General features: G+C 40.9%; 1 protein-coding gene across 4 annotated transcripts in view; it reads right to left on the bottom strand.

Annotated features, from left to right (window-relative positions):
* Positions 1-2080: 2080 nt before the first annotated feature.
* Positions 2081-24650, bottom strand: part of tead3b (TEA domain family member 3 b) — a 34856-nt gene continuing 12286 nt past the window's right edge. Inside the window, exons 3-15 of one of the 4 annotated variants that reach the window (XM_030051123.1) lie at positions 23405-23654; positions 13682-13746; positions 13261-13323; positions 10741-10752; positions 9423-9551; positions 9213-9256; positions 8157-8213; positions 7096-7162; positions 6818-6952; positions 6102-6275; positions 3943-4086; positions 3658-3810; positions 2081-3525 (exon numbers count right to left, since the gene is read on the bottom strand). In XM_030051123.1, coding sequence (XP_029906983.1) covers positions 3412-3525; positions 3658-3810; positions 3943-4086; positions 6102-6275; positions 6818-6952; positions 7096-7162; positions 8157-8213; positions 9213-9256; positions 9423-9551; positions 10741-10752; positions 13261-13323; positions 13682-13746; positions 23405-23528 — 1281 coding nt within the window. In that variant the 5' untranslated portion in view covers positions 23529-23654 and the 3' untranslated portion in view covers positions 2081-3411. Of the gene's footprint in view, positions 3526-3657; positions 3811-3942; positions 4087-6101; positions 6276-6817; positions 6955-7095; positions 7163-8156; positions 8214-9212; positions 9257-9422; positions 9853-10740; positions 10753-13260; positions 13324-13681; positions 13747-23404; positions 23655-24650 lie in introns of those variants that run through there. The other 3 variants (XM_030051125.1, XM_030051124.1, XM_030051126.1) reach the window with 3 other exon arrangements.

The raw sequence follows: 24650 nt of genomic DNA, 5'->3' as shown, positions 1-24650 counted from the left end.
ACTATTGTTATTCTGCGCGTTTCTTATTCTTATTATTATAGCAAATTTCGGTTCGCTACTCCTCCCACAGTTTTGAAGATACCTATGACATTATAATTATGAAAACGTGCTTCTCAGTCGGGAATTGTGTGCTCTGACTTTTGTATATTTCAGTTACCATGGCGACAAAAATCCCCAAAAAACTGCGCAAATTTCGCATCCGCAATGAATGGCCAAAACTTCCCAAGGCTCCAGGGCGCAGAGCTTTTGACCTGCGTCCCTCACTGGAAAATAATGGGGAACTGGCTGAGACCCATGCATTTTCAAAGCCTCACAGCTTCCTCATTCTTTGGCCGACAAACTCCATTCAAAGCTTAAACGGGTCAGCAGAAGTTCAAATTTTATAATTTTTCATGTATGTTTTAGTTTGCCATAAAACACAGTTTAAGTTTGTGGTCAGTTTTTGAGCCACCTCTGACTTTTGAATGGGTGTGTATTGCGTGAGCTAAAGTGAGTGACATCACAGCTAGAGTGGAGCAGCCCTGAAAAATCGTCTAAAACTTTTGTCTTTAACTTGCTCTCCTGGCCACAATTTTCACTCCACGTGCATAATTTTTTTGGAAAAGTAGTAGGAAAAATAGTTATGCTTTGAAAAATGTAAATACAAAAGCAAAACAACGTATACTTTTTACACACTGACACTTAACGAGGCAGTAGTGCCAGCTCTCTCCCCCATAGACTCCCATTATACCTGGAACCCACAATCTGGGTAGAGGATAAACATACACTTTTTCAACTCGCCGAATCTCGGGCATTTTTGGGAGTTGGCAAATAATTTTAACACAGTTGGAAAGCCCAAAGCCTTACCTTTCTCAAGATACATTTTATTTTCTGGATAAAAAACTTTTCGGACTTACTGTCGTTGATAAAAAAAAAAAAAACATTTGTTTGACAACTACTTTTAGGCGATTCTCTCCCAAGCTCCACTGTCAATGATACTGTGTGCTTTATAGTATCCCATTTCTAACTTGTGCCACGGAAGTCCTAATGGCACAGTGGTTTGTGTCTCTGCCTGCTGTGTATGAGACCAGGGTTCAACTCCCCACCTGGGCAAGAGCGACAACACTACACAACCTACAAACAGCATAGGGCTGGTGGTTTAGTGCATGTGCAGGAGATCGCAAGGGTGCCAAACACATTCAAAGTTTCTTCAGAAACTTTACAAAGTCTAATTTTAACATCATTATGCAATCTGTACATTCTGTATGAGAAGGAACAACATGGACACATCAGAGTTTGACAAACACTTTTAATATGTTTCTGGGGAAAAAATGGCCCCAAAGGCACCATGCGTCTTTTGTTGTTAGATACATTTGTTTGATTACATACTTCAACCTCTACTTTGAAGATAACAGAAAGTATAAAATTGCAATGCACAATGGTAACCAAGACAATAGTAAACCACCTTTTAACCAAAAAAAAAAAAAAGAAAAAAAATTGCCCACACCATTCTGAATATGATACATTAGATATCTCATTAATCGTTATCAATATCAACACAATCACACATTATTTTCAGTGAAGCATATGGCATACACTGAAAGTCAAAAGAGAGCAGAATCAAAACAAAACATTAATCTTGATAATGGTAAAAAAAAAAAAAAAATGGTCTGTATAAAAGATAAATTGAGAAACCTGCTAGAGGAGTGTTATTGTATCTAGCTTCTGAAATATGACATTCAAAGCCAGGTGCAATTAATCCAACATCCAATATCTGATGTATAAAGTTTTATGATAAAACTGTACAGTGAACCATACAGAGCAGACACCATCGCTTGTCTAGTGAGAGCCACGGGAGGACAGTTATCCTGTCTTTAATATAAAGTCCTGCAATACTTATATCTTGTCCATTACAATGGCAAATGATCAATAAATCACGAGTTACCCGCCCTTCCCCCCCACCATTTGCTTTCCAACCCTATAAATAACAATCAATGGTCACACTCCACAGCACAGAGACAATAACTCTCATTCAAGACATTTTTTTTTTTAATTTTTGCATGTTCAAATTTATTTCATATATGTTTTCTAAATGTTTAACCTTAAACATCAATGCAGAAAATTGAACTGACTCAACTACTATGTCGCTTCTCCATACTCTACAAGGAGAAGGGTGAAGCAAACGAATCAACTTCACAGCATTACAACCTCTTTTTTAAACAAAAGAAACAGTGATAACACCTCTCCATTTTAACCAAGCAGATATGGTCTCTGTGCTGAGTTAAAAGTTAATCACAAATACGAACACAAGTCCCCAAAATACTCCTATGTAACACATATTCCTTTAGCATCCACTGACTCACAGTACAGAGACAATTCATTTCAATTAAGCTACATATCTCAAGGCAGAAAATAAGCACTACTGTTGCCTCACCCCTTCTTGATCTTTTTAAGTGCAACAAAGCACATGTCTTCAAACAGAAACAAAAGGGAATCTTGTAAGGATGGTAAAAAAAAAAAAGCCCAGACTAAACGTCAGGCTAGCAATGGTACAAGGCATCCCAAGTGTCATCAACCAGTTACAGATTCTTGTAAGACCTGATTTTCTATTGTGTAATAAAGTATGATCAACTACATAATATGGTAATACAATCAACCTTCTTTCTGTACATTTGGACTGTAAAACCCGGGACGATTCTTTTTAACAACAGGCTACATGTAAAACAGTTATCCCATCCGATTCCCCCGTGTGCCCAGAAAAGAAGTATGCCACAAAGATCTGGATCCCAGAGGTCTGGTTCCGATCTACTGACAAAATGTACCTACTTTCTGTTCGTGTAAAACGAGAGGTATAAAAAGGCATTCCAAAGTGGCAGGCAACGATATCATCTTTGGAGAAAAGGCACTTGCTTTCCTAACTTACCTCATGTAACAAACCACTTGGCTCTGGTTTTCCCCTTCCGTGGTCCTGTACTCTTTGTACTTCCACGTCCAATCTTAAATAGCCTAGGTCTACACTTCTCTTATTGCTCAGAGTGTGTTCCCTTGCATACTATAATTATATTGTTACAACTCCAGACACATTCTCATTCCCTCAGTTAAAAAAAAAAACACATTTCAAGATCCATCAATTGTTCTGCATCAATCAAAAGTGACCCACTTTATCTAAAGCATGTATAAACACATGGAAAGTAGTTGGCTGATGAAAAAAAAAAAGTCCTGAATTCTTCAAATTTCTTTGCTCGTCAGCAGAGAATTCATTCTTTTTTCCTAATATACAAGACTTTCTCGTGAAGTATAAAATGTGTCCGTGTTAGTTCGGTCTGACACTGAATGGTTTTTTTGTCTTTTCTTTTTTTCCAGGATAGTTGAGCAGGTTATAGAGATTGTGTCACGCTTTGTCAGGCTTTCCAAAACTTCCCTGAAGGGCTGTTAGTCTTTAACAAGTCTGTAGACATGATACTGAGCTCCATGCTCACTCGTGGAAACCTCAAAAACAAACGCTATACAAAGCAAGGTCTCCTGGGTGTCACGGTTTGTTACAACCTGAGAGAAAATGAAGACATAAAACATGGTCAAACATGTGCAGCAGCATAGCCCCAACTGAGAAATACGACATTATTTGCAACTGAATTGATGGCATTTTGCAACAATTTGATATTATTAACTGTATGTTACCTGTAGGATAGTGAAGTTTTCAAGAACACTGTTCATCATGTATTTTTCAGGCAAGTGTTTGAGTTTGTGGATGAAGTTGATCATGTACTCGCACATAGGAGAGCGGTGGATCCTGTAAACATACTTTCCTCCCTCTGGGCGGGCGTACTCTGTCTGAAATGTGCACAGGAGAGTCAAAAACACCTGGCAGCGACCTGACAATCACTCTGGCTGAGTGTATTAATGTTATGCTCTATATCATTTATTTTTGAGAAGCAGAGAGATAATTTAAGGAACGCTCCTTACCTCTACTTTCTCGACCACCTGCTTGCCAAATGAGCAGACTTTGGTTGAAACAGTAATCGTCATGTTCTCAACACTGCTGTACTGGCTGCTGACGCCGTAGAATGAACCAGGGCCGTCCTGCATCCCACTGCTGTTCAGGTCCGCCTGTGAACATCATCAGATTTAGGAAGATCCTCACACAGGTGGACACTTGTGACCAAACACTCACAAGAAATGGTATTTTGACTGTGGCTAGCAATTGCAACAGCATGATCAGGCAGGCTATAATGCAGAGGTGGGCTGTTCAAAAATGGACATGGAGTATTGGATTATTACAAACACGGGAATATAAAGTTAGTGAAGCCTGTTCTGTTCTCAGCGTGTCCGTGAGGCAATCCTCTGTGAAAGGCTGTGTAGATAATGTTGAACTCTCAAAAGTTACAGGTTACAGATTCTTCAAAATGAATGCCAAATTTCCCCTGGGGATCAATAAAGTATTTCTCATTCTGCACATCTACGAGCCACTGCAGTAGGAACAGTGTCTTAAAGCTGCACTCAGTGATTTCTGACCCAAAGACCAGTGGTTCTCAAATGGGGGGTATGCATACCCTTACAGGTACATTGGAGTACTACAGGGGGTACAGGAGTTTTTTTTATATATATGTTAATTCAAAAAATATCAGTCATGAATAATTCCTAAAGTAATTAACCTATGCTATAATAAGTTCAATAAAAAGTAAATCTAAGTTTCATAAGTTCAATAACATTTTATATTCAGTTTTCCCTCTGGGTTTCCCGAAGGTGTCAAATGTGTGTGTTTGTGGTTTAAATCTGCTGCTGTGGTCGCCAAGCGAGGACATTTATTCACTATGACTGGGAAGACAAGACCAAAAAAATCCAGGAAAGGGATTAGTGGCTGAAACGTAGCAGCGATACAGCTGAAAACAAGGAGGCAGAAGAGAAAAAAGAAGCAAAAACAGAAATAACAAAATATCCTCAGTTTCAGGTTATTGTTCCAGACACAGACACAGAGCTGGATTTTTAGGGTTTTTTTTTGCACCTGTTAGGGGGTACTTGGCTGAAAAAAAATATTTCAAAGGGGGAGCATTATTGAAAAAAGTTTGAGAACCACTGTATTAGAGGGTGCAGAGAGCTCAAATTCCATTTTTAACACAGGAGATAAAATTGACATAGTAGAAATGTATACCCCGCCCTGCTCGCCTCTGACTGGCTAGTAATTGTTGCCTTTGGTTAAGGTTAGCGTTAGGGTTGGGTGAAGGTTAGGGTTAGGGTTAGCCAATCAGAGGCAGAGTAGGGGCGGGTCTTCCCATGTCACGAATGTCTGCACCACAGTCAGTCCTGCATTCAGTTTACAGTAGATTGTTCGTACAAAGCCGAAAAGTAAGGTGAAAATTGTGTTTTTGGGATGTAAATGACGGATGCATTTCAGTGTCACAAGGCTCCTGTTGGATTACTTGGATTATTCTGTCTCTCTGAATGAAGTTGAAGCATCGAGGGGGTAAGAGGAGGAGCAGAGGAGGCCGCTACGGAAATTCAGTAAGCTTAAACTGGCTGGTGGAAAAAAGACCCAGAGTGATGACTCTCACATTGCAAGTGATCATTTTACTTTTTAATATTGTTTAATGTAGCTTTTTTTGGGTGATATGTACCATGTAGCAGAAATTAATGCTGAAGGTTGTGAAGTGTTGCAGCTGATGATTTTTATATGATGAGCGGTTGAGAGGGGGAACTATTAAAAACTGTGCTGGTGGTACTGGTTGAAATCTTTATGTGTGCCTACTTCATGTATTCCATGAGGCAGCTACTTGCAAAAGTGGGAGTGACAGAATTTTTATGTTAAAACACAAAAAAAGACTACTTTGTAACGTTTTCATTTTCAAATAGATGTGTTTGATATGGAGAAGTGGCTACCAAGGTGAAACAATGTTTTCAATTCATTATGACTTTATTTATTACATTTATTAGATTTTTACATATTCTAATTGATATAAACCTCTAGCCCTGTCTGTGGCAGTGCTTTTTCAGCTTTCTAGTTGCTCACAAAATGTGTGGCAGTTTTCCATGGTAGGACAATGTTAATGTTAAACTACACACGTCCTGTGTAAGTCAAGTACACAGTAACAACAATGTATTGTTGGTAGACGAAAACGAAAACCTACCCAGAATTTGACGAGGAAGAATGCATTCTGCGGGCCTTTCTCATATAGCTCTTTGAGCCCGCCTTTCTTTTCAGGGAACTTGTCGTAGATCTGCCGAATGTCCACGGCCTCTAGAAGCGGGTCGCTGTAGGAGGGGTTGGTCTGCCCGATGTGGACAAACAAGTGTTTGCTGTACTGCAGTGGAGAGAGGGGAGGGAGACAAGGGAGAAGATGGTTAGCCACAGGAAGAAAGAGAGCATTGGATTAGCTTTAACTAACTGCCAAGCAATATAGCTCTCTGACATCAGATCAGAGCCAAACAGCAGCTTCAGATGATGTAATCTACCACCTCAGGGCAGTTCAGACAGGGCGAGGTGAGCTGTCAATCAACAGATCGACTTTTAAGCAAGTTCCTGAATTTGATTAGCTTTCCGACTCTGATTGTGCTGTAGTCCATGTGGCAATACTCCTATCTGAACCAAAAGGGAAACATAAAGAAAAGTATTTGACAATCACATGCTACCCAGATCTGCCATGTACTGCTGGAAATCAGAGCAGATTCCATTTCACCAGTTATTAATAATAATTAGAAAGACAAAGAGTTCTGCGATCCTTTCACCCTGTCTTACCTCAGCAATATTGATTCACTGACTAAATGATTATGTCAAGTACTATTTTTTTTCCCCCAAGACAGTGTAAAGCTCTTCCTTGTGCTGTATTTTGACATTTCAACTCACGTTGTCAGGGTCCCTTTGGACCTCCATGAAGGCTGAGTACTCCAGCATCCGCAGCTTAGAGGAGGCAATGGTCCGGTCCTGCCACACTGGCACTGCTGTGGCAACCGGCGGGGGAGGGGGAGCCAAGGGTTCATAATCTGAGTAACACACACACACACACACACACACACACACACACACACACACAAACAATATCAGCTCCCATCATCATTTGCTTTGATTTCACTGGTTTAGTTTATTTTTTGAAAGTTTCTCACTGAAATCAACTTATTGTACTCACTTGATATGGAGGAGGGTACAGGACCCGGTATGCTTGGGTATGGGGACTGTGCAAAAGGTTTGATACTGAAAGAGAATGACTGGGTCAGTGACACAAAGACATACCATAATATTTACTATGCAGAGTGAACTGTCACAAAAAGGAGCATTTCAACCAGGTATTCTAAGTCCTGACTGATACTGGTGGAATGCTGGTTATTATATTTGCACATCTTTTTATTTATTTATTATTTTTTGGTTGTCATTCTGCATCATATGTTAGTGCCAAATTGTAAGCATGTGTTGCTGCACCAGCTAGGTGTAAGTCCACCTCTGCTTCATAATTTATATATGTGTTCAAAGAGGTAAATATATCTACACTCAGTGGCCACTTTATTAGGTCCACCTGTATAATCCAATCCAATCCAATCCAATCCAGTCCCACTGTTTTTTCCTTTCCTGTTGCCTATAATTCTCAGGTTTTCTGTTTGTCACAGTAATAGAGGTGTTCATTCACTTCTGTGTTTGGCATTGAGCTCATAGTTAGTGCTGCTGCTGAACTGGACTGCATTTGATTGACAGCTGTTTCTATTATTCTGTCCCCCTCATGTATATAAATAAAGAGGACAAAAAATTATAAACACCTCTCAATATAATGTAGTCCAGTCCAAGACCTCTGCAAACTACAACCTCAATAATAAACACAGAATTAAATGTACACAATGTCAACACAAACTGAACATTATAAACTTTGTTAAAAGATAGAATTTATGGCAGAGCTGCTGACCTGAACTGCATTAGACTGTACAGGTGGAGCTGATAAAGTGGACACTGAGTGGATATAGATAGAGATCATTAGGTAAACAAATGAAAGTAACAGAATGTTGTGTTTTCATAGTGCCCAGGGCACAGGGGATGTAATGTGTCTGTTTCTTATTTGGCATTTTTTTTTTCAAGGTCGTCCAATGCTGAAGCAGGTTTGGTGGTGGTTTACATTAGCACAGGAAAAACACAGGAGAGTGCTGAAGGAGAGTTAGTGCTGCTTTGTGCTCACAGCTGAACCTGGGCTAGGGGAACTTACGCATGGCTGGTGCGGCCAAGCCCAGGAGTCCTTCCCGGGTTGAACTCTAGAACCAGCCTGATGTGCAAAAATGTGATCCGTTAAACATGCCAGCAGTATCCAACCCACATTAACCCCCCTCCCTCAACAAGCATCAGTCTCAGGCCTGATAATGAACACATTGCGCGAGCTGTTTTGGTCTAAAATGCCAACCAACTTAACAAGTCCTAACTCAGTTTTACTAGTAAAAACTGCAATTGAAGATATCTTTAATGACATTATTACTAGTGGAAATTCTAAATCTAATGAAATATCTACAAAGAAATTCTTACTAGTCATGATATGAGGTCTACATATCCATACAACAATTTTGACTAGTCACATTTTCAGGACCTTATATCCATAATTTCATGATTTCAGCATATAACATATTTTTGACCAGTCATATATCACCACTGTCCTTTATGGCATCTCACTCTATCTACAAATCAGTTTTTATTAGTTAACTCTGACTAGTAAATTCTAATTAAAGATATCAACAATTACATTTGTACTAGTAAAAACCACAATTCCATCAACAGTTATTTTGATGAGTAATATTCCAGGTCCACCACTGAGAAGACCACCCTTATAAAGGGATTAGGAATGGTTTATAATTATCTTATTAATTAGAATACTATAACTCATTAATAAAGAATTTTAAACAAGTTGTGACACAGTTTTCACACACTGACGCAGGCTCACTATTTGGCAAGACCAAACAAAGTAAGCTGAGCAAGGAGCAAGATCTGAGCAGTAACTTGATCTTGCCAAATAGTGAGTCTGCATCAGTGAATGAAAACTGTGTTAAAACCTGTCTAAAATTCTTTGTTAATGATTTTTGAAGTGTTATAATTAATAAGCCAACTACAACCATTCCTAAACATTTTACAGGGGTGGTCTTATTGTAAAGTCACACAGAATTTTCAAGATTAATTTTTAATGTCCACTCAGGACTAACTGTATAAAGGACTCATGGTGTTCAGTTTCAGATCTCTAAAAAGATTACTGGTGGCACTGACAGAGGCATGTACTTACTCCTGAGAGGGTCCAGGCTGTCCTGGGATTGGAGCAGGCCAGAACTGCAGAGTAGAACACAAAACAATGTCAGTTGTTGTTTGATAGTATATATCAGAACTTAATCCACTGTCATTATTTTCTAAAGCATGAGAGAATAAACTTGTTTTGCTGGTGTAGTTGCAAAAGAGAGGAATGGTTTGTGCTTGTGAGTGAAAAGAGAGGTCTCACCCTGTGTTGTGGGGGGTAGGGAGCGGGAGGCAGTGGTGTAAGATGGTTCTTGATTAGGTTCGGGGAGACAATCTGTGCAGACGACAGTGCTGCCATGTTCTGCAGGGCCTTGTCTTTAGAGGCCTGATCCTGTGGATTGGGACAGTGAGATGAGGAGGGTTCACCACAAGGTGGCAGCATAATCAAACAATAATCCCCTTTCCCCCTGAGCTCCCCCTGTAAGAAGTTGTTGCTCTGTGGTCTTTTATAGCAATATTGATTATGTAGACCTTAAGAATTTAGGTTCCCAAATGTCTTTGGTTCCATTTCATTTTATTCTCTGGTTCCTTTTTTAATAAATAATCCGAATATTTTTACTGTGAAATATTTTCTAAGACCAAAATATTTACGGTCACATCAATAAAAGTATTGCAGTTGCAACAGAAGGTTCTGTTTAAGAACCTTATACAGTTCTGATCATTTTGATGAATATGAATATTGACTAGTCAATCAGATCTTTTGTTTATCATAAAAAAATGATCATACACAATAATACTTTTGTGGTGATGCTCTTCCAATCTCAAAGCAGATGTGAGCAAAGCAAACTGTTACTGAGAAAGCTGTTAAATAGAATGAAGCACAGAGAAGTACAGATTAAAAAAATGAAGCAGGATAACCCCAGCGCATCATGTGCGCGTGGGTCATGAGCCAGAGTAAAGGTCAGCAATACCAGGACCACCATAAGGACAAGAATAATTAGAAAAGGCGTATCAGATTGTAGCACAGGGAAAAGTATTCACTATTGCATTCATATTGCATTTAACAATGTAAAACAAGATCCAAGCTGAAAAGTCAAAAAAAAAAAAAAAAAAAAAAAAACCTCCAGGTGAATGTACTGGATCCCACTTACTTTAGACCATGTGATTTAAAAACACATCAAAGAAGTTTGCTTTCATACAAAAAGCAAAATTTTTTTCAAATGCACTCTCTCTTTTTTTACGAATGAACAAGAATATTATTATACAATATTACTGGCTAATTTAGCAAACCCTATGCACATTAAGGAAGGATACCTCAAAAGCAAGACCCCGAATCAAAGAGCGACACCCTATGCAAAGCAAGCTATACTTGGGCAGAGGTGTACTTTGGCAGAGGCTGGGGGAGGGGGGGTTACACTCTATCAGGTAGGATGCACAGCAGTAACGGGTTCTTGAGCATTGCTTCATTCTGGGATAGCACTAGGGTGGGATGCCATGCCAGCAGAGGGCCATAGCAAGGGACTGGCACTGCCAAGCAAACGGAAGGGCAGAAGCATATTGCACAAGTCAAATTCACTTACCAAATTCATTGCCTAAATCAGAAGAGAGAGAAACCATTAGTACTGTGCAGCTCTTACGTGATGTGTTCAGATAATCAAGAGTTTTTCATGACATAAAACTGTCAAATTGTCAGTGCATTTGAATTCAAGTGCACTTGGTGTGTAATCATTTCGATCATTTTGCATCCCACTGAGCAATATTATGTTCATTAGCTGTTTCTTAATGCTTACAGACATCTATGCCTACAGGTGAAAGTTCTGTTTTCTGGGCTATATGACAAAAATATAATGGTATCTCTTTCATTTGAGGTTCTCTGGCGAATAGTTTTTAATATATGCAGTTGTCTGTTTGTTGTTTAAATATGTAATAAAATATTATATATATATATATATATATATATATATATATATATATATATATATATATATACATCTCAAATATATAAAATTTAAAACAGAGCTGAAGCATAGAAATGACATCTTTTGCTCAGTGGGTTCAAAAAATTCCCAATTCAGAATGAGAGGCCATTTGTCCCAGGTTTAGAGCCTATAAATCTCAAAAATTAAATGCAAGTAGTGGAAAGTGCTTAAGAGCTGCTAATACAGTAGAATCAAAATGAAACAAAATTGCTGGTATTTTTATATGTGACATGTTTCAACTTATTTTTAATGTTTTTTTTTTAATACAGTAAAATGTTGAAATAATAGCTTATACGTCACTAGAATCACGGATGTTTCACTGAACATCCTAACTGAACACTGCATAATTTGATTCTTCATGATGGCTTCAAAATAAAAAGAAAAAATGCTGGTGGGTTCATTTATTGGCACATATTGGGAAATATATCACATTATAATGCTGTGCAGATCCTACAGCTATCCTAGTCAAAGAAAAAAGTCAGCTAAAATGGAAGAATTCAGAGACCCTTGGAGATTTATTTCAAGCAAACTTTAATTTTATTAGGACAAACCCAGAATTGGGTGCAGATGGAGCCACTGTAGCTGTTCCACTTTTTACTGCTCTCTTGCCCAACTAATGTTGCACTTGTGCTCCATCCGTCGAGGAATGGGGTGCTCTTTTCAGCCATCTGAATTTAAGGCTCAACCTTACATGGCTCAATAAAGAATAGACTTCAGCATGGATACAGGAGAAATTCAGGATAAAAACTTGACAAGGGTCATCTGCAGTGGCTATAACTGTTCAGTTAATTGATAGGTTATGTTTTTGATTCAGTATATATTCAAAGGCTGAGGCAACAACTGACATAAAGTATTACCAAATGCTGCCCAGTATAATAAAGTGAGACCACATGCTCTTATCCTAGAATGAACTTATGCAGCGTAATGCAGCAAAATGGCTGACCTTACAGCCATACTAATTATGCTGCAAAGATGTGTCTTTTTTTTTTGTTTTGTTTTGTTTGAAAAGGAAACAGAAAATAAGGGACACTTTTTGTTGCACATGGCATCCGTAGCATTTTCATACCAAATTTGTGACAAAACAACACTAAATCTCTGAAGTGAGTACAGAAACATAATTAATACTTTCTCTCTTTTTCACCCTTTAAAAGCAACATTACAGTATCCCGGAAAGTCTTCAGTGATAACATAATCTGTGCATTCTGTGTTAATGAATATGCAGGTGGCATCAACCTTTTTTGTATGATAATGCAAAAAATATATATATATATATTGCAGGGACGATAAGACACATGTCACATCACAACAATGTTATCCTTTTTCGGAATGTACAATACATTCAAGGAACTAAGGGTATCAAAGAAGAGAGAGGTTCGAGAACAGAGGAAGTCTCAGGAAAGTATGCAGACAGAGGCGTGGCGGGCACAGAGGACAGATGAATGGAGCTGGAGCAACGGCAGCATGTGGCAAAAAGACCTTTCACCAAGCTCGTCATCGCAGCCCGACATTCCACAACAGCAGAAGCTTCTGCGCTTTCATTATTGAGTAATGAGATTAGTCCTTAGTTAATGGAGCTAGGACCTAAGTAGAAATCAAATAATAATTTAAAAAAAAAAAAAAACCCTCTTGGTGTCTCTTTGTGTGCTGCATGCATGATACACAAGCAGGATTGAGGTTATGCTTTGCGCGGCGTCTCAGGGAACTAACTCCTTCAAAACATCTATATTAAAGTAATTAAACATTTATATTAAAAACGATTAAGCAATGGATCGTGCTTGCCACGCATTACTGGCAACAATTAAGTATGACACATAAACCCGCCAACTTTTATGCTCCTGTCCCTACGCTGACAATAAGCACAAATGAGCTGGTTAGTGCAAAGCCAAGCCTTTACCAGCCCCGCCCAGCCCGCGGTGAAGCGCATACCTTTAGCTTTGACTGGATCTCGCGAGATTTTCTCCGGGCGAGAACCTGCAAATGGCTAGAAACCTGCAAAGGAGAATAGCCGAGAGGAGGGAATAGAAAAGGAGACAGGGAGAGAAGGGAAGAGGGAGAAGCCGTAACCAAAGAGGAAAGAGACGCCCCGTCAGTGTTGCCCGGAGGCCAGTTGGCAGCACCTACCTTGATGCCCGCCTGGTATTCTCGAACTTTCTTCCGTGCTAACACCTGTATGTGACTAGACACCTAAAGGGGTGTGAAACAGCTTTTGAGCATTGAAGAAACAGCGTGCACACACAGCCACACATGGACCACGCGCGCACACACTTGTTCACACACAGGTGTAGAACCAGTAAAGTAAAATTAATACAATTAAAGGTGACAATTTGCGCTTCCAACGCCAGTTAAATCACATGATAACACGAACTAGCAACATGGATGTTGTGTCTTTTTACCCCTTCAGTGATGATGTGTTATGCTTTAACCCTAATTACAACCACAGACATGCATTTTGACCTAAGGAATGATTCTAATGAGCATCCAAGTCTGTCATTGGCATGCATCTGTTCTACAAAAAAAAAAAAAGAAACCATGCAAAAGTTACCTGTTTCCTTGTGCGGGTTTTGCCTGTCCTCAGCTTTATGTACCTCGCTATCAGTTCATTGCGACCTGTGACGGAGCAGGAAAGAAAGTTAATAATATTAGGCCTTCCTTTACGAGCCAGTCAGAATGAAGGCTTATCAATGATCAGATAGAGCATGTGCACATTAGATTACAGAGTTATCTCCTCTGCTGTCTGTCTTCAGCTGCCGTTTTGCTTCCTTCTGTCTGACTTTGTGTCATGTTTTGCGTTTTTTTTTTTTTTTTTTTGTCTTGCTTTACTGTCCTGTGTATACTTCTTCTGCTCTCTGCCTACCATTTCCCTCTGCCATTTTCTGACTAACCCTTGTGCTGTCAGACAATACCAGTATTTGCTCGGCAGGGCAGTCAGCTGCCTCTGCACTGGTGTTGATGGTTCGAATCTGGCATTGTCCCATTTTCAAATTGCATTAGAGCCGAGTTCCTATCTTGATCAAGTGGCCTCCTCTGACTTCATTTTTGGACTGCGATGTTGGTTATCCAAATTTCTAACTATAGACAGTGGTCTGTTTAACAATTTTAACAATTTAACAATTGTTTTAATGTTTTGGCGCATAATGTCCACTTGTCCTTAAATCCAAACAAATGAGATTTTGATTCTTCTCCTAGAGGTCATATATGCTTTACTCGATTTATATATGGTTTCCTTTGTGTTCTTTGCTATAACAATGTATTTAGTGAGTAACTTATTTGAAATTTCTTTAGAATTACCCCCAAATTACATCAGCATTTACCTAAAATTTATTCAAAACAGAAAGCTTTACTTTTACTGTGTCACCAAACTCATTCTGAACATTCCAAATTCCATTTAATTTTTTGTTTTCCTGTAGAAATCCAATACAACTAAGCTGCGCAGAACGGAAGCTGCGTTCAATTTGCACATGTAGAGGCAGCCAGAAATTCCATGACCGGTGGCAGCCCTGGATTGATTTTCATGATTTAATGGATCTGAAATATTCATCTAGAATGAAGCACAAGTTTCGGTTCTCAATCGGTTTTGAGGTAAATGTTGGTGTAATTTCAAAGACATTTCAAAAACGTTACTTGCTAATTATCACCTACTTGCCATGAAATTTGCAGCCCACTAAAATGAAGTGTGAGCTCAACTATCTAAAAATGTGCTTTTGGTTAATTTTATATTTTAGGATGTCTTTAACATCTGGCCATGAAGAACAGATGACTAGCCTTTTTGCTATTTTTTTATGGTAATGCTACAAGAACACATTTGTTTTGTAATAAATCTAGCAAATCTGCCTGCATAATTAATAGGAAGTGTAACATTAGTGGATTGCAGCATGCACTGATAATGCCATAAACTGAACAGAAGGTGGCAGACTAGCGATACCTTTGTGCAGGTCTCTCACTAAAAGAAGAGCAGGGTGACCTTTCTCAGATGTTCTCAAGACAAACGTATGAGCTGCTTGTCATGGGTCAAAGGCCACAATAACACCTCTGCTTCCTTTTGGAAAAATCATATTTTAAAGGTTCCGTTCTCGTTTAACACAAACAGACTATTGTGTTGATGTTTTTGTCCCATTAGTTTCACTCGCTTGTTTGACACCTCTTTACTGTCTGCTCACACGGCTGTGTAGTCTAATTACAGAGCGTGCTTAGAAAACAGGACCATGCTTTTCATGACATAACATCTACACTCGACATTCTGCACAAACAGGTTGTGCAGAGAACGGCCTTCTATTCCGGGCTCTCGTGCTTCTCTATACATCCCCTGGAAGACAGGATGCATTTAGGAGCCTTTAGGAGCTTTTCAGTGACGCGCAGCTTAGATCAAGCAAAACGGATCTTCTTTTCTGAGGCGCACGGAAAGCGTCAGAATGCTGTCCCATGGGAAAATCAGCCCATCTTTTTGCACGTCTTTTCATTGCCAAGTCATGCTTACTGGGTTTCTGTGGCTGAAAACTGGGCCAAAGAAAGAGGCTGAACTGTGGTATCACTACGAATAATGACCTGACCTCCCCTAAATTTGCTGACAGAAATTTACACCAGCTGAGTGGTCATGACACCCCTTCTTAAACACACACACACATGCACACACACGCGCGCGCACGCACACACACACACACACACACACACACACACAAAAAGACTCAAAAGGCTATGTGTCTAGGAACGCCATGGGTTAACAGCTTTCAGACCATCCAGACGCATAATGACAGGAGATACTCCCGAGTCCTGTTTTTTTCACACACTCCTTAGCCCTTGGCCTCCTGAAGGCCCTGGTGAGTGCAATTACCATAAAAGTACTGCAGGCCATCTCCAGCAGGCTTGCAGCACCCACTGTACTCTCCAACCAGTCAGCCCGCCAGTCGGCCAGCAGAGCAGAGCAGAGCAGAGCAAAGCGAAGCAGAGCAGAGCTGTCTGCCGATACTGACATAGCACCTCCCCTTCTCCCCCAGGCCAAGGATGGACACGCCCGCTCCAGCGCCTCCGCATTCCTAGCATTCCTCTCAGCCTGTCACATCTGTGCTAGCCAGTCTGATTGGCCCGGGCCTGTGAACACAGCCAGTGCATGGGCGAACACACACATGCACATATGCACTTCCAACTCTGGGAGAAGCAGGGGTTACAGCAGGGGTGAGGGCTATTGGGTTGGGGCAAGGCAGGGGGGGCTGCAGTTAGAGGGGCAAAAGAGGCAGCTGATGCTGTAATTCTTGGAGGAAACACAAAGCCATAACTGTCTTTGCCAGCAACTGCCACCTGGCAGCAGGGCAGCCCTCTTCCCAAAACAACACCACTGTGTGACCCCGTACCCAACGGACAGCAACACCTGCTGCTGACCGTCCCCTGCAGAGGATGGCAGAGAAAGAACAATGCAGTCCCAAGCCCAGCCCAACTGCCACTCTCAATCTCTTCAGCAGAGAGGGAAGGAGGGGGAAAAAGACTTCACATCTTCTCAGCTACTGAGCTCTGGTATGAATTTCACTGCTATCTCATGGCAGGGCTTGTGAGAGCAGTGCCACAGGGCTGCCTTAGTGTGAGGGAGCGGGAGAACTCCTGCTTCTCAGAGACAGATGAGGCGGCCTCTGAATCACCAAATGGATCTGCTACTACTCAGAATTCACTGCACACATTTCTACGCTGAGGCTCCGTGAAACCGAGTTTTATCTATTGTTAACATGACTATGAAAATAATGCATGTGTTATATAAACATAGTAGCTACATTGCAAAGGCATTCTGAAAAAATATGTTATGCGTTGAGCAGTAATTACAAAACGGAGAGGAAGATTGAAGACCTTGCATATTTCTTGTTTAACGCTCTGAAACCTAAATTAAAGTCCCTTTACTTCTTTCAAAAAATATTTGAAAATGACCACGTTGGCCTGGGAAGACAAGGCCAAGAGAGAAAGTTCAGGAAAGCTCTTCATTCCCTGATTTTAAACAATGAGTATACGCATTCCAATAGTGCATTCCAACAATTTTGTAGGCAAAAGTAGTGATACACACACACACACACACACACACACACACACACACACATATATATATATATATATAAATTTTAAATATTCAGAAATAACCTTTATATATTTTTTAGTATTCTTTGACTTTTCTTACTTAAGTACTTAAGATCTTTATTTTATTTTATTTATTTTTTGTGTTTATATATATATATATATATATATTTTTGTGTGTGTGTGTGTGTGTGTGTGTGTGTGTATATATATATATATATATATATTTTTTTTTTTTTTTTTATTTATTTATTTTTTTTTGGTGAGACAAGCGCCTGCACTTTCTAAAGCACACACAATATGTTTGGGTTTCAAAACGTTAAAACGCCACCAGAGATTTATGTGCAACTACAACAAAGCAACAGCGCAAAATGCTCCACACTGCACTGATATTTTGAATCCAGTGTACTGACGGCACTGAGAGGCTACTGACACAAACAACAGCCCTATGTATAGCATGAGCAGCAGCTTTTATTTCATTGTGCAAAAAGAGGAGACGAGCAGCCCGGGCCTGTCCAGACTTGACAAGAGTGAGGGGTCAGCAAAGAGCTGAGGGCCCCAAGTCAGATAGTGAACAGGCTGGAGCACACAGCAGAGGGACATGACAGGTGTACACAGACACACACACACACGCACACACACACACACACACACAAAATGAAAAATGTTACAGAGCCTCACATTTCAGTAAGAATACAATACCTTGATTGTATCTTCTAAATCCTGAAAAAGGTCAGTGGACCGAAACATCAGCCAATACAGACACAGTAAAGTGTTATTTACTGTAAGCCTCTGGCCTTTCCTACTCATGGGTGCACAGACATGCACATGCATACACCCAAGCACGCACACACCCATACACACACACACACATGCACATTCGCGTCCTGCCTCTCCATTTCCCCACACTCACTATCTTTCCATCTTCTCCCCCTTTCGTGTTCTCTCTCTCATTGCCTTGTTGATTGCTCAACACCCACTCAGAGTAGTTCAGATCCCTGCAGGCTGACTTTGCCGCTCTTAACCTCTTCCCTGCCAGGACACGCCCATCTTTTTTTCTTTTACTACATGTCCGCTGGAATTTTCCATTTCCATGCTAAGATAGTGAGCAAAAAGGTAATCTCTCTTCCCTCCCCGTCCCTCTAACTCCCCCCTTCTCCCGCTCTGTCTCTCTGCTTCTCCCTCTCTCCACCCATATTCTCTCCCTCTCTCCCCTCCTCCCTTCTCATAACATTGAGGTAATCCTAAATTGCTAACATACTGCTCAGCCATGACTGAAAACATTCCTTACATCTCAGTAAGGGGGCTGACAGGCGAGCAGCGGGCCTGCTCAGTCATCATCACAGACTACTCCGGCCCGTCTGTCAAAACACTAACTCGTCCCGGACCCCTCACACCTTCGCTCCCCTGTCTTCCTCCGAACTCTGTGCATGCAGCAAACACACTCCTCATGCCTAACTACGTGCCTACAATGGTCAAAACAGACATGCGCCTCCCTCCAGCGCCTAATTTTGCTCTTTTTTTCTCCCCCTTTGTTCCCAGAGTGCACTGCAGTAGTGACAGCTGCAGGGCTAAGGGAGAGGTGTGCTCGGGGTTTGACACGCCTGCCGAGATCCAGAAAACGCAGGTGAACGAGATGTTAGCGTGGCCCCAGTGCAAAACAAGACAGGCAACATTTTTTTGACACACATGCTCATCTTTGTGAACACGGTGAACTCGCAGTGTAGGGTGTAACAACAGTTGTTGGTGGATATCTAGCATGGATCTGGGTCTCTACATTTCAGCTTTTCTTTTTCAATTATTAAACTTAAATTAGATCCAACAGGCCAGTGTTTGAATTGTAACTGGGGACAGCGTGGTCTCACTGCTGTCTGAATGAATAAAAATGAGTGGGAAATTAATGAAAAGGATCTTTTGGAGGAATTTGGATAGATTTTAGAATTTTATAGTTTGGAAACACTCATATTGTTATATAAACTGCATTTGATGTAGAAGTGTTGACAAAAGAGTTGAGGAAAATGCTGTGGACTCTATAAAGTCAGTCTCCCGTACAATCAGTGCAGTGGCCACAGGTTTCACATCCAAACATCACAGAGGAGAGTCTAACTTCTGTGATTACTTGACTTGGGAGAGAGTTGCTCATGTTCAGAAACACTGACTGGACTGATTATGAACATGTGTTGTTCAATTCAGTGGTATTCCCCTTTGAACTCTTTTTCACTCCCAAGCTCCATGACTGGCAATGCCGCTGGGAAGTCTGGACAATTCCTTGGAGCAGAGCTCTGTGCTCATGTATTGCTGTCATCCTGTACAGCAATGGAAATTTGCACAGGTTTCCCACCAAAGGCCAAAAAAAAAAAAAAATCTTGGTGGAAAATGTGGAATTCCCAGTGGGACTGGATGACTTTCTAAGGCCACTGGGAGTCTGAGACTGCAAGGTAGACAGTATTACGCAAAGCACAATCGTTAAAATTCCCCCAACCTCACGTCAGGGCAGCTTTAAGATGTCTGAGGTCATCACCTTGTGAGAAGGCCTCTTCTGGGGCATGCCTTGGCTCTGCCAGGAGAACCTCAGATGACTTAGTGTAAATGGAGAGGGTGTTTACTGTTCTAGAAAAAAAATAGGCATTCGTCTTGACCTCTAACTGGGGTCCTGACAGTTTGTTGCTAAGGGGACAGATTGTGGACAACCTACTTCTTTGTTGACATTCTCATGACAAATGCATGGAGCTTGGGACGCAACACTGTCTTGCTAAATCAAACCAAAGAGTTGTTTAGGGCAGTTTAGTGACGGCTTCAATGGCCTAGGCTAAAGGTCAGTCAAATTAAAAGTGTGTTGTGAACTAATTGTGGCATTTCGGGAAATTAGGGATTAGGCTTAGGCTATTATGTTTTAACTTTTGCAAGTCTGCCTCACATAAAAAACAAGGTCTCAGCTCTATTCTTTGATTGCATTCATTACTGTCCGCACATCAGAGGAACATAAAACACTAACTGGAAACAGACTCAACACACTTTTCCCTGGTCCAACAGCCTGGTCCATGTTTAGACGCTCTCTGTTCTTTAAGAAAGGAACGGCGTTACCAGAGCCGATTCTTGCTATATGTGGACTTCACATTTGCGCAGGGCTCCTCTGTGACAGCCAAGGAGCCCTGTTGAGCCAACAAATTTTTTCTCTGGTTGAATATAAATTGACATCTGTAGCAGTGTGTGCAGGGGGGGCAGCTGCCCACGCCCTCTGGCTTCCTCCATTCACAAAAGGGCCGACCTTGGGCCCAATCTACATAACCAAACATGCTTTTTTGTTGTTTAGTTGAATATGTTGAATAAAGTTTTGTTTGTGTGACAAACAATAAAGTCATTTTACATTTGGACATAGCTAGCTACCATTTGGATTTCATAACATGTTGGACTGGATATGGATTCAAACTGCAGCAGCAGCTGGATTAAGGCATCATTGGTAAGTTGTTTGATTTCCATTATAACATTATTATTGTTATGACAGTCTTTCACTGTCATAGCTGCTGGACTGCTACTTGGACTGTTTCGGAGCTTGTGCTGGTTACTGTGATCATGTGTGGAATGCCAGTTTCTTGGTGTGAACACTAGTTTGTTGTCATGTGTGGGGGCTGATGCGAGGCCTGACTGTTAACATTACATGACTGTGTGGCTGTATGTGGTCGTATAGGCACCGCCACCACTCTACTTATTCACTTTGTTTTCTGACATATCCTTGGTTGCATGCCTCACAAATCTAGTCTGTCGGACTGATTGATCTTTTATCTGACTGAGGTCTGTGCACGTTTTTGGCAAAATCCATGACAGCCTATAGGTTTGCTAAGGTGCTGTTTGTATATGCGCTTTTTTTCTCCACTCCGCCCTTCTGTCCCTGTTCATCTTGGATCTGACTCTGCTTGTATAACTACATGTCCTCTGTAGGTCCCCTCTGCAATGAGCCATTGGCTTTGCGCCTGACTGACACTTTTGGTAACCAAGCATCCTCATGAAAAATAAAATAAAATGAATGTATATGTCAAAAAGTAATTTTTATTCTGAGAGCTCTTGGCCTTATATGCAAACCAATTTCAAAGTCATCATCTGATTCTGACGTATTGATTTACCGATGCTGATGGCTAATGCAGTCAAGTCCGTCAAGTCTGGCAGTCTGACAGGTAGTTTATGCACTGTTATGGCTTCCAAAAGGACTTAATCCCCAAGAAGCAAAAAACGAAAATGAAACAAAACCAAGGAAGAACAACATACAACATGGAATGTGACTTGTTTTTACATCCTGTTCTAGAGTGTGTGAGAAGATGGTGTTCGAATGGGATTTATTGTAAAGTTACAACTGGCATCGCACTTCCCCCATGAACTACTCCTTTAAAATAATAATATCTCCAAAATAAAAGTCTCATTGTATTGTTTATTGTTTCTGGTTCCCCTAAATATCCCTCTACTCTGGTTAAGGCCGGGACAGGTTATGATACAAGGTAACTGTCTCCAAGCCTGATGGTTAAGGCTGGGGTGGATGTATAGCTTATTTGGCCTTTTGGTGTCTGCTGCAATTGGCTCCTAACTTATTAAACAGGGTTTAATAACAAATAAGTAATATATAAACTAGATAATACATAACTACCTAATAGATAGCAATTAAAAATAACTGTTGGTTACCATTATGGATATTAAGCAGGGTAGAATATGATGCAGATTTGGTGTGCATTCATGAGTGCTTGAAATGGGGCATGGGTGTGGGGGGGGCAGGATTTTATATAGGGCCCCAAGAAAGCTAGAAACGGCCCTGAGCGTAACAACAGAAGCAGCAGCAGCAGTGGTTGAGTCATCTCAGGTATGTAGCTGTCCATAAATATCCAAATGTGTCTGACAAATGAGAGAATGAGATTCCATCCTGGGTGAATCATGCCAAAAGAATTCCATCCGACTTCGAGCGCAGAACAGCTACCCAAAAGCAGTATAAAAACAAACTCTAATGCTCCTAAAATATACAGTTTGTCTGGGACTTTGATGGTGGTGATTGATGGTTTTTTATGGTTACAATGAAGCAGGAATCAATTTTAAGTTTATGAGACATGGACAATAATTAAAGGGCAGGAAAATCTTACAAAGCATGGCTTGAGGGAGCTGCATTGCAATGGTGAAAATAACATAAATTTCTCAAACCAAAGGGAGGTTTGCTGAGGACAATGCAAAGTAAAACAGTAAGAAAAAAGTATCAGCCGAGCTTAGCACAATTGCAATCAATCAGCGTTTATTCCTGTTTTAAGCAAAATCAAATCCAAGATCTAATTCAAACCAGCCATTAAGCACTTTCTCACCAATTGGGGTGGGAAGATGGGGAATCCAAATAACGAAATACAAATGCATTCAATTTCCAGCACCTGGATGTTTGCAATTCTAACAAAGAGCTTGCCAACTTATCCATCTGGATGCAGGGAGTTTCAGGACATAAAATGCTCGACACCTGCATTTTAATGAACACACTGCAGGAAACAACATAACTATTCTGAAGCCCTATGGATGTTTAAAATCTTTGACAGAACAACATGCCAATGCGATGTTTTTTTGTTCCCGAGTCTTGAGTCAAGCTGTGCTAATTATTGCTAATTTACGTGAGTCATCCGGCATCAAACACAGCGCTTCTCGAGAAACCAGCCTCCGTCACCTACAGGCAAACCTCTCTCGCAGCCATACAGGGGAACAGCACATGATGTTTGGTGATAAAAAACAAAGGGCAGGTTTTGTGACTGACGGGCTCACAGCCGGTGCAGCGAGGAAGAGAGAGAGAGCCATAAAATGCCAGGCATTAAAAAAGACCAAAGGGGTTAGAAGAAAACCAGTTTGGAGAAAAGACAGGTGTAAATCAAGAGGAGGGGAGCCGAGATGCTCCGAGGACAGCGATAACCAGTGCTGAGAGCGCTGGTGGGACTGGAAGAACCTGCCCCTGGGTCAGAGCACGACAGGTACAGACTTGTTACACAGAGTTTTCTGTGAAAAGAAAACACCTCTGTGTCAAAGCTGTGGCGCTGAGCGGGAGGAGGAGATGTCTCTGATATTTCTCTTTAAGGTACCACACTGAGCATTGGTTTTCCTGCAGTCCCAAATACTAACAGGACCCTTCATTCTCCATTCTGTGAATTCATTATGGCCACACCTGACTCTGTTACGGTTCTGTTTCTCGCTAACAAAGTGCTCTGCTCACCATACATCTTGCCCTCATCTGAGAGGATGATTTTCCTCCTGCCACAGGGAGGGTAGATGGCGAGGGCCTCCTGGAAGCTCTGCTCGATATCCGGGCTCCACACGCCCTCGGCGTCCCCGTCCATGGTCTTGTCCAGCTCCTCGTTGTCCCCGTCCAGCCCATCTTCCGGGCTACCGTTGGCACTCCACTCGTTGGACGCAATGGTGGCGGCTCCCCCTGGGCCCGACCCCGAGCCCCACGATCAAAGGATCTGCACAAGAGCGACAGCAAAAAAGACGATTCCTCATTTTAATTCCAGAACCGTAATCACAGCTATGCCAAGCATGAATCACCATAATCATCGTTAAAGAGAGACACACGATACACTATTTTGAAATGCAGGATTAAGGCATACATTCTGCTTGTGTGGTTACACACTGACTCATAATGGCCCTGTTTGAACTGGTTCAGCACCTTGTTTTGGCCCATGGGAGGCCTATCACCATCACCATCTACTAACAAGTGCGCTATTATGTTAATTTCAGACTAATTCGTGTTAAGACTGTGCCACATCACTGCACAAACTACACCATATGGGCTGAGGGATGTTTAAGGTGTTGCAACATTCAACGAGTCTGTCAATCTCAGGCTATTTTCAGAAGGGGACAGACTTTGCTAATTAAATCCCACGCCAGTCTTGTTCCCATTGTTACTACAAATTACTTACTAACATAGATTGCCTGTAGCAACAGTGAACTGCCATAGTTTTCTTACATCATGTCTTAGTTTTGACTTCATATGTCAGCACGCCTGACATTTGCAAGCAAATTTCAACTGGCTGCCTGCAAGATAAATCAAACATAGGAAGCTCTGCATTTATTAGAGCAGGGACTTTACTCAGTACTTGTGCAGGCCAATAGCATACCATCCAAACAGTGTGCTCAAAATCCCTGCAGTTTCTATTGCTTTTGTTTAAAAATCTGCAAAAATTGAATTATTTGGGTAGTCACAAAAAAGGGCCCCAGAACTGTATGAGGTTAATGTGCTACACCATAACCATATAAAGGGTCGTCTTGAATATGGAAAACCATTTATCTATAGGGTACTACTTTTGCTTTGTTGACATTTTCTTTATTGCAATCATTAAATTTGTATGAATAAACAATGCTAACCGTAATTATTACTATAATTTCGTAGATTTTATTTCTCTGAAATGGCCAAATGAATTCAAGATATTCCATAAAATGAAGTTTAAAGACCTCACTAA

This window comes from Myripristis murdjan, chromosome 5, assembly GCF_902150065.1.
Source record: "Myripristis murdjan chromosome 5, fMyrMur1.1, whole genome shotgun sequence".
In the NCBI taxonomy this organism is placed as follows: Eukaryota; Metazoa; Chordata; class Actinopteri; order Holocentriformes; family Holocentridae; genus Myripristis; species Myripristis murdjan.
The sequence above is the reverse complement of the archived record's forward strand: the minus strand, read 5'-3'. Positions and strand labels throughout refer to the sequence as shown.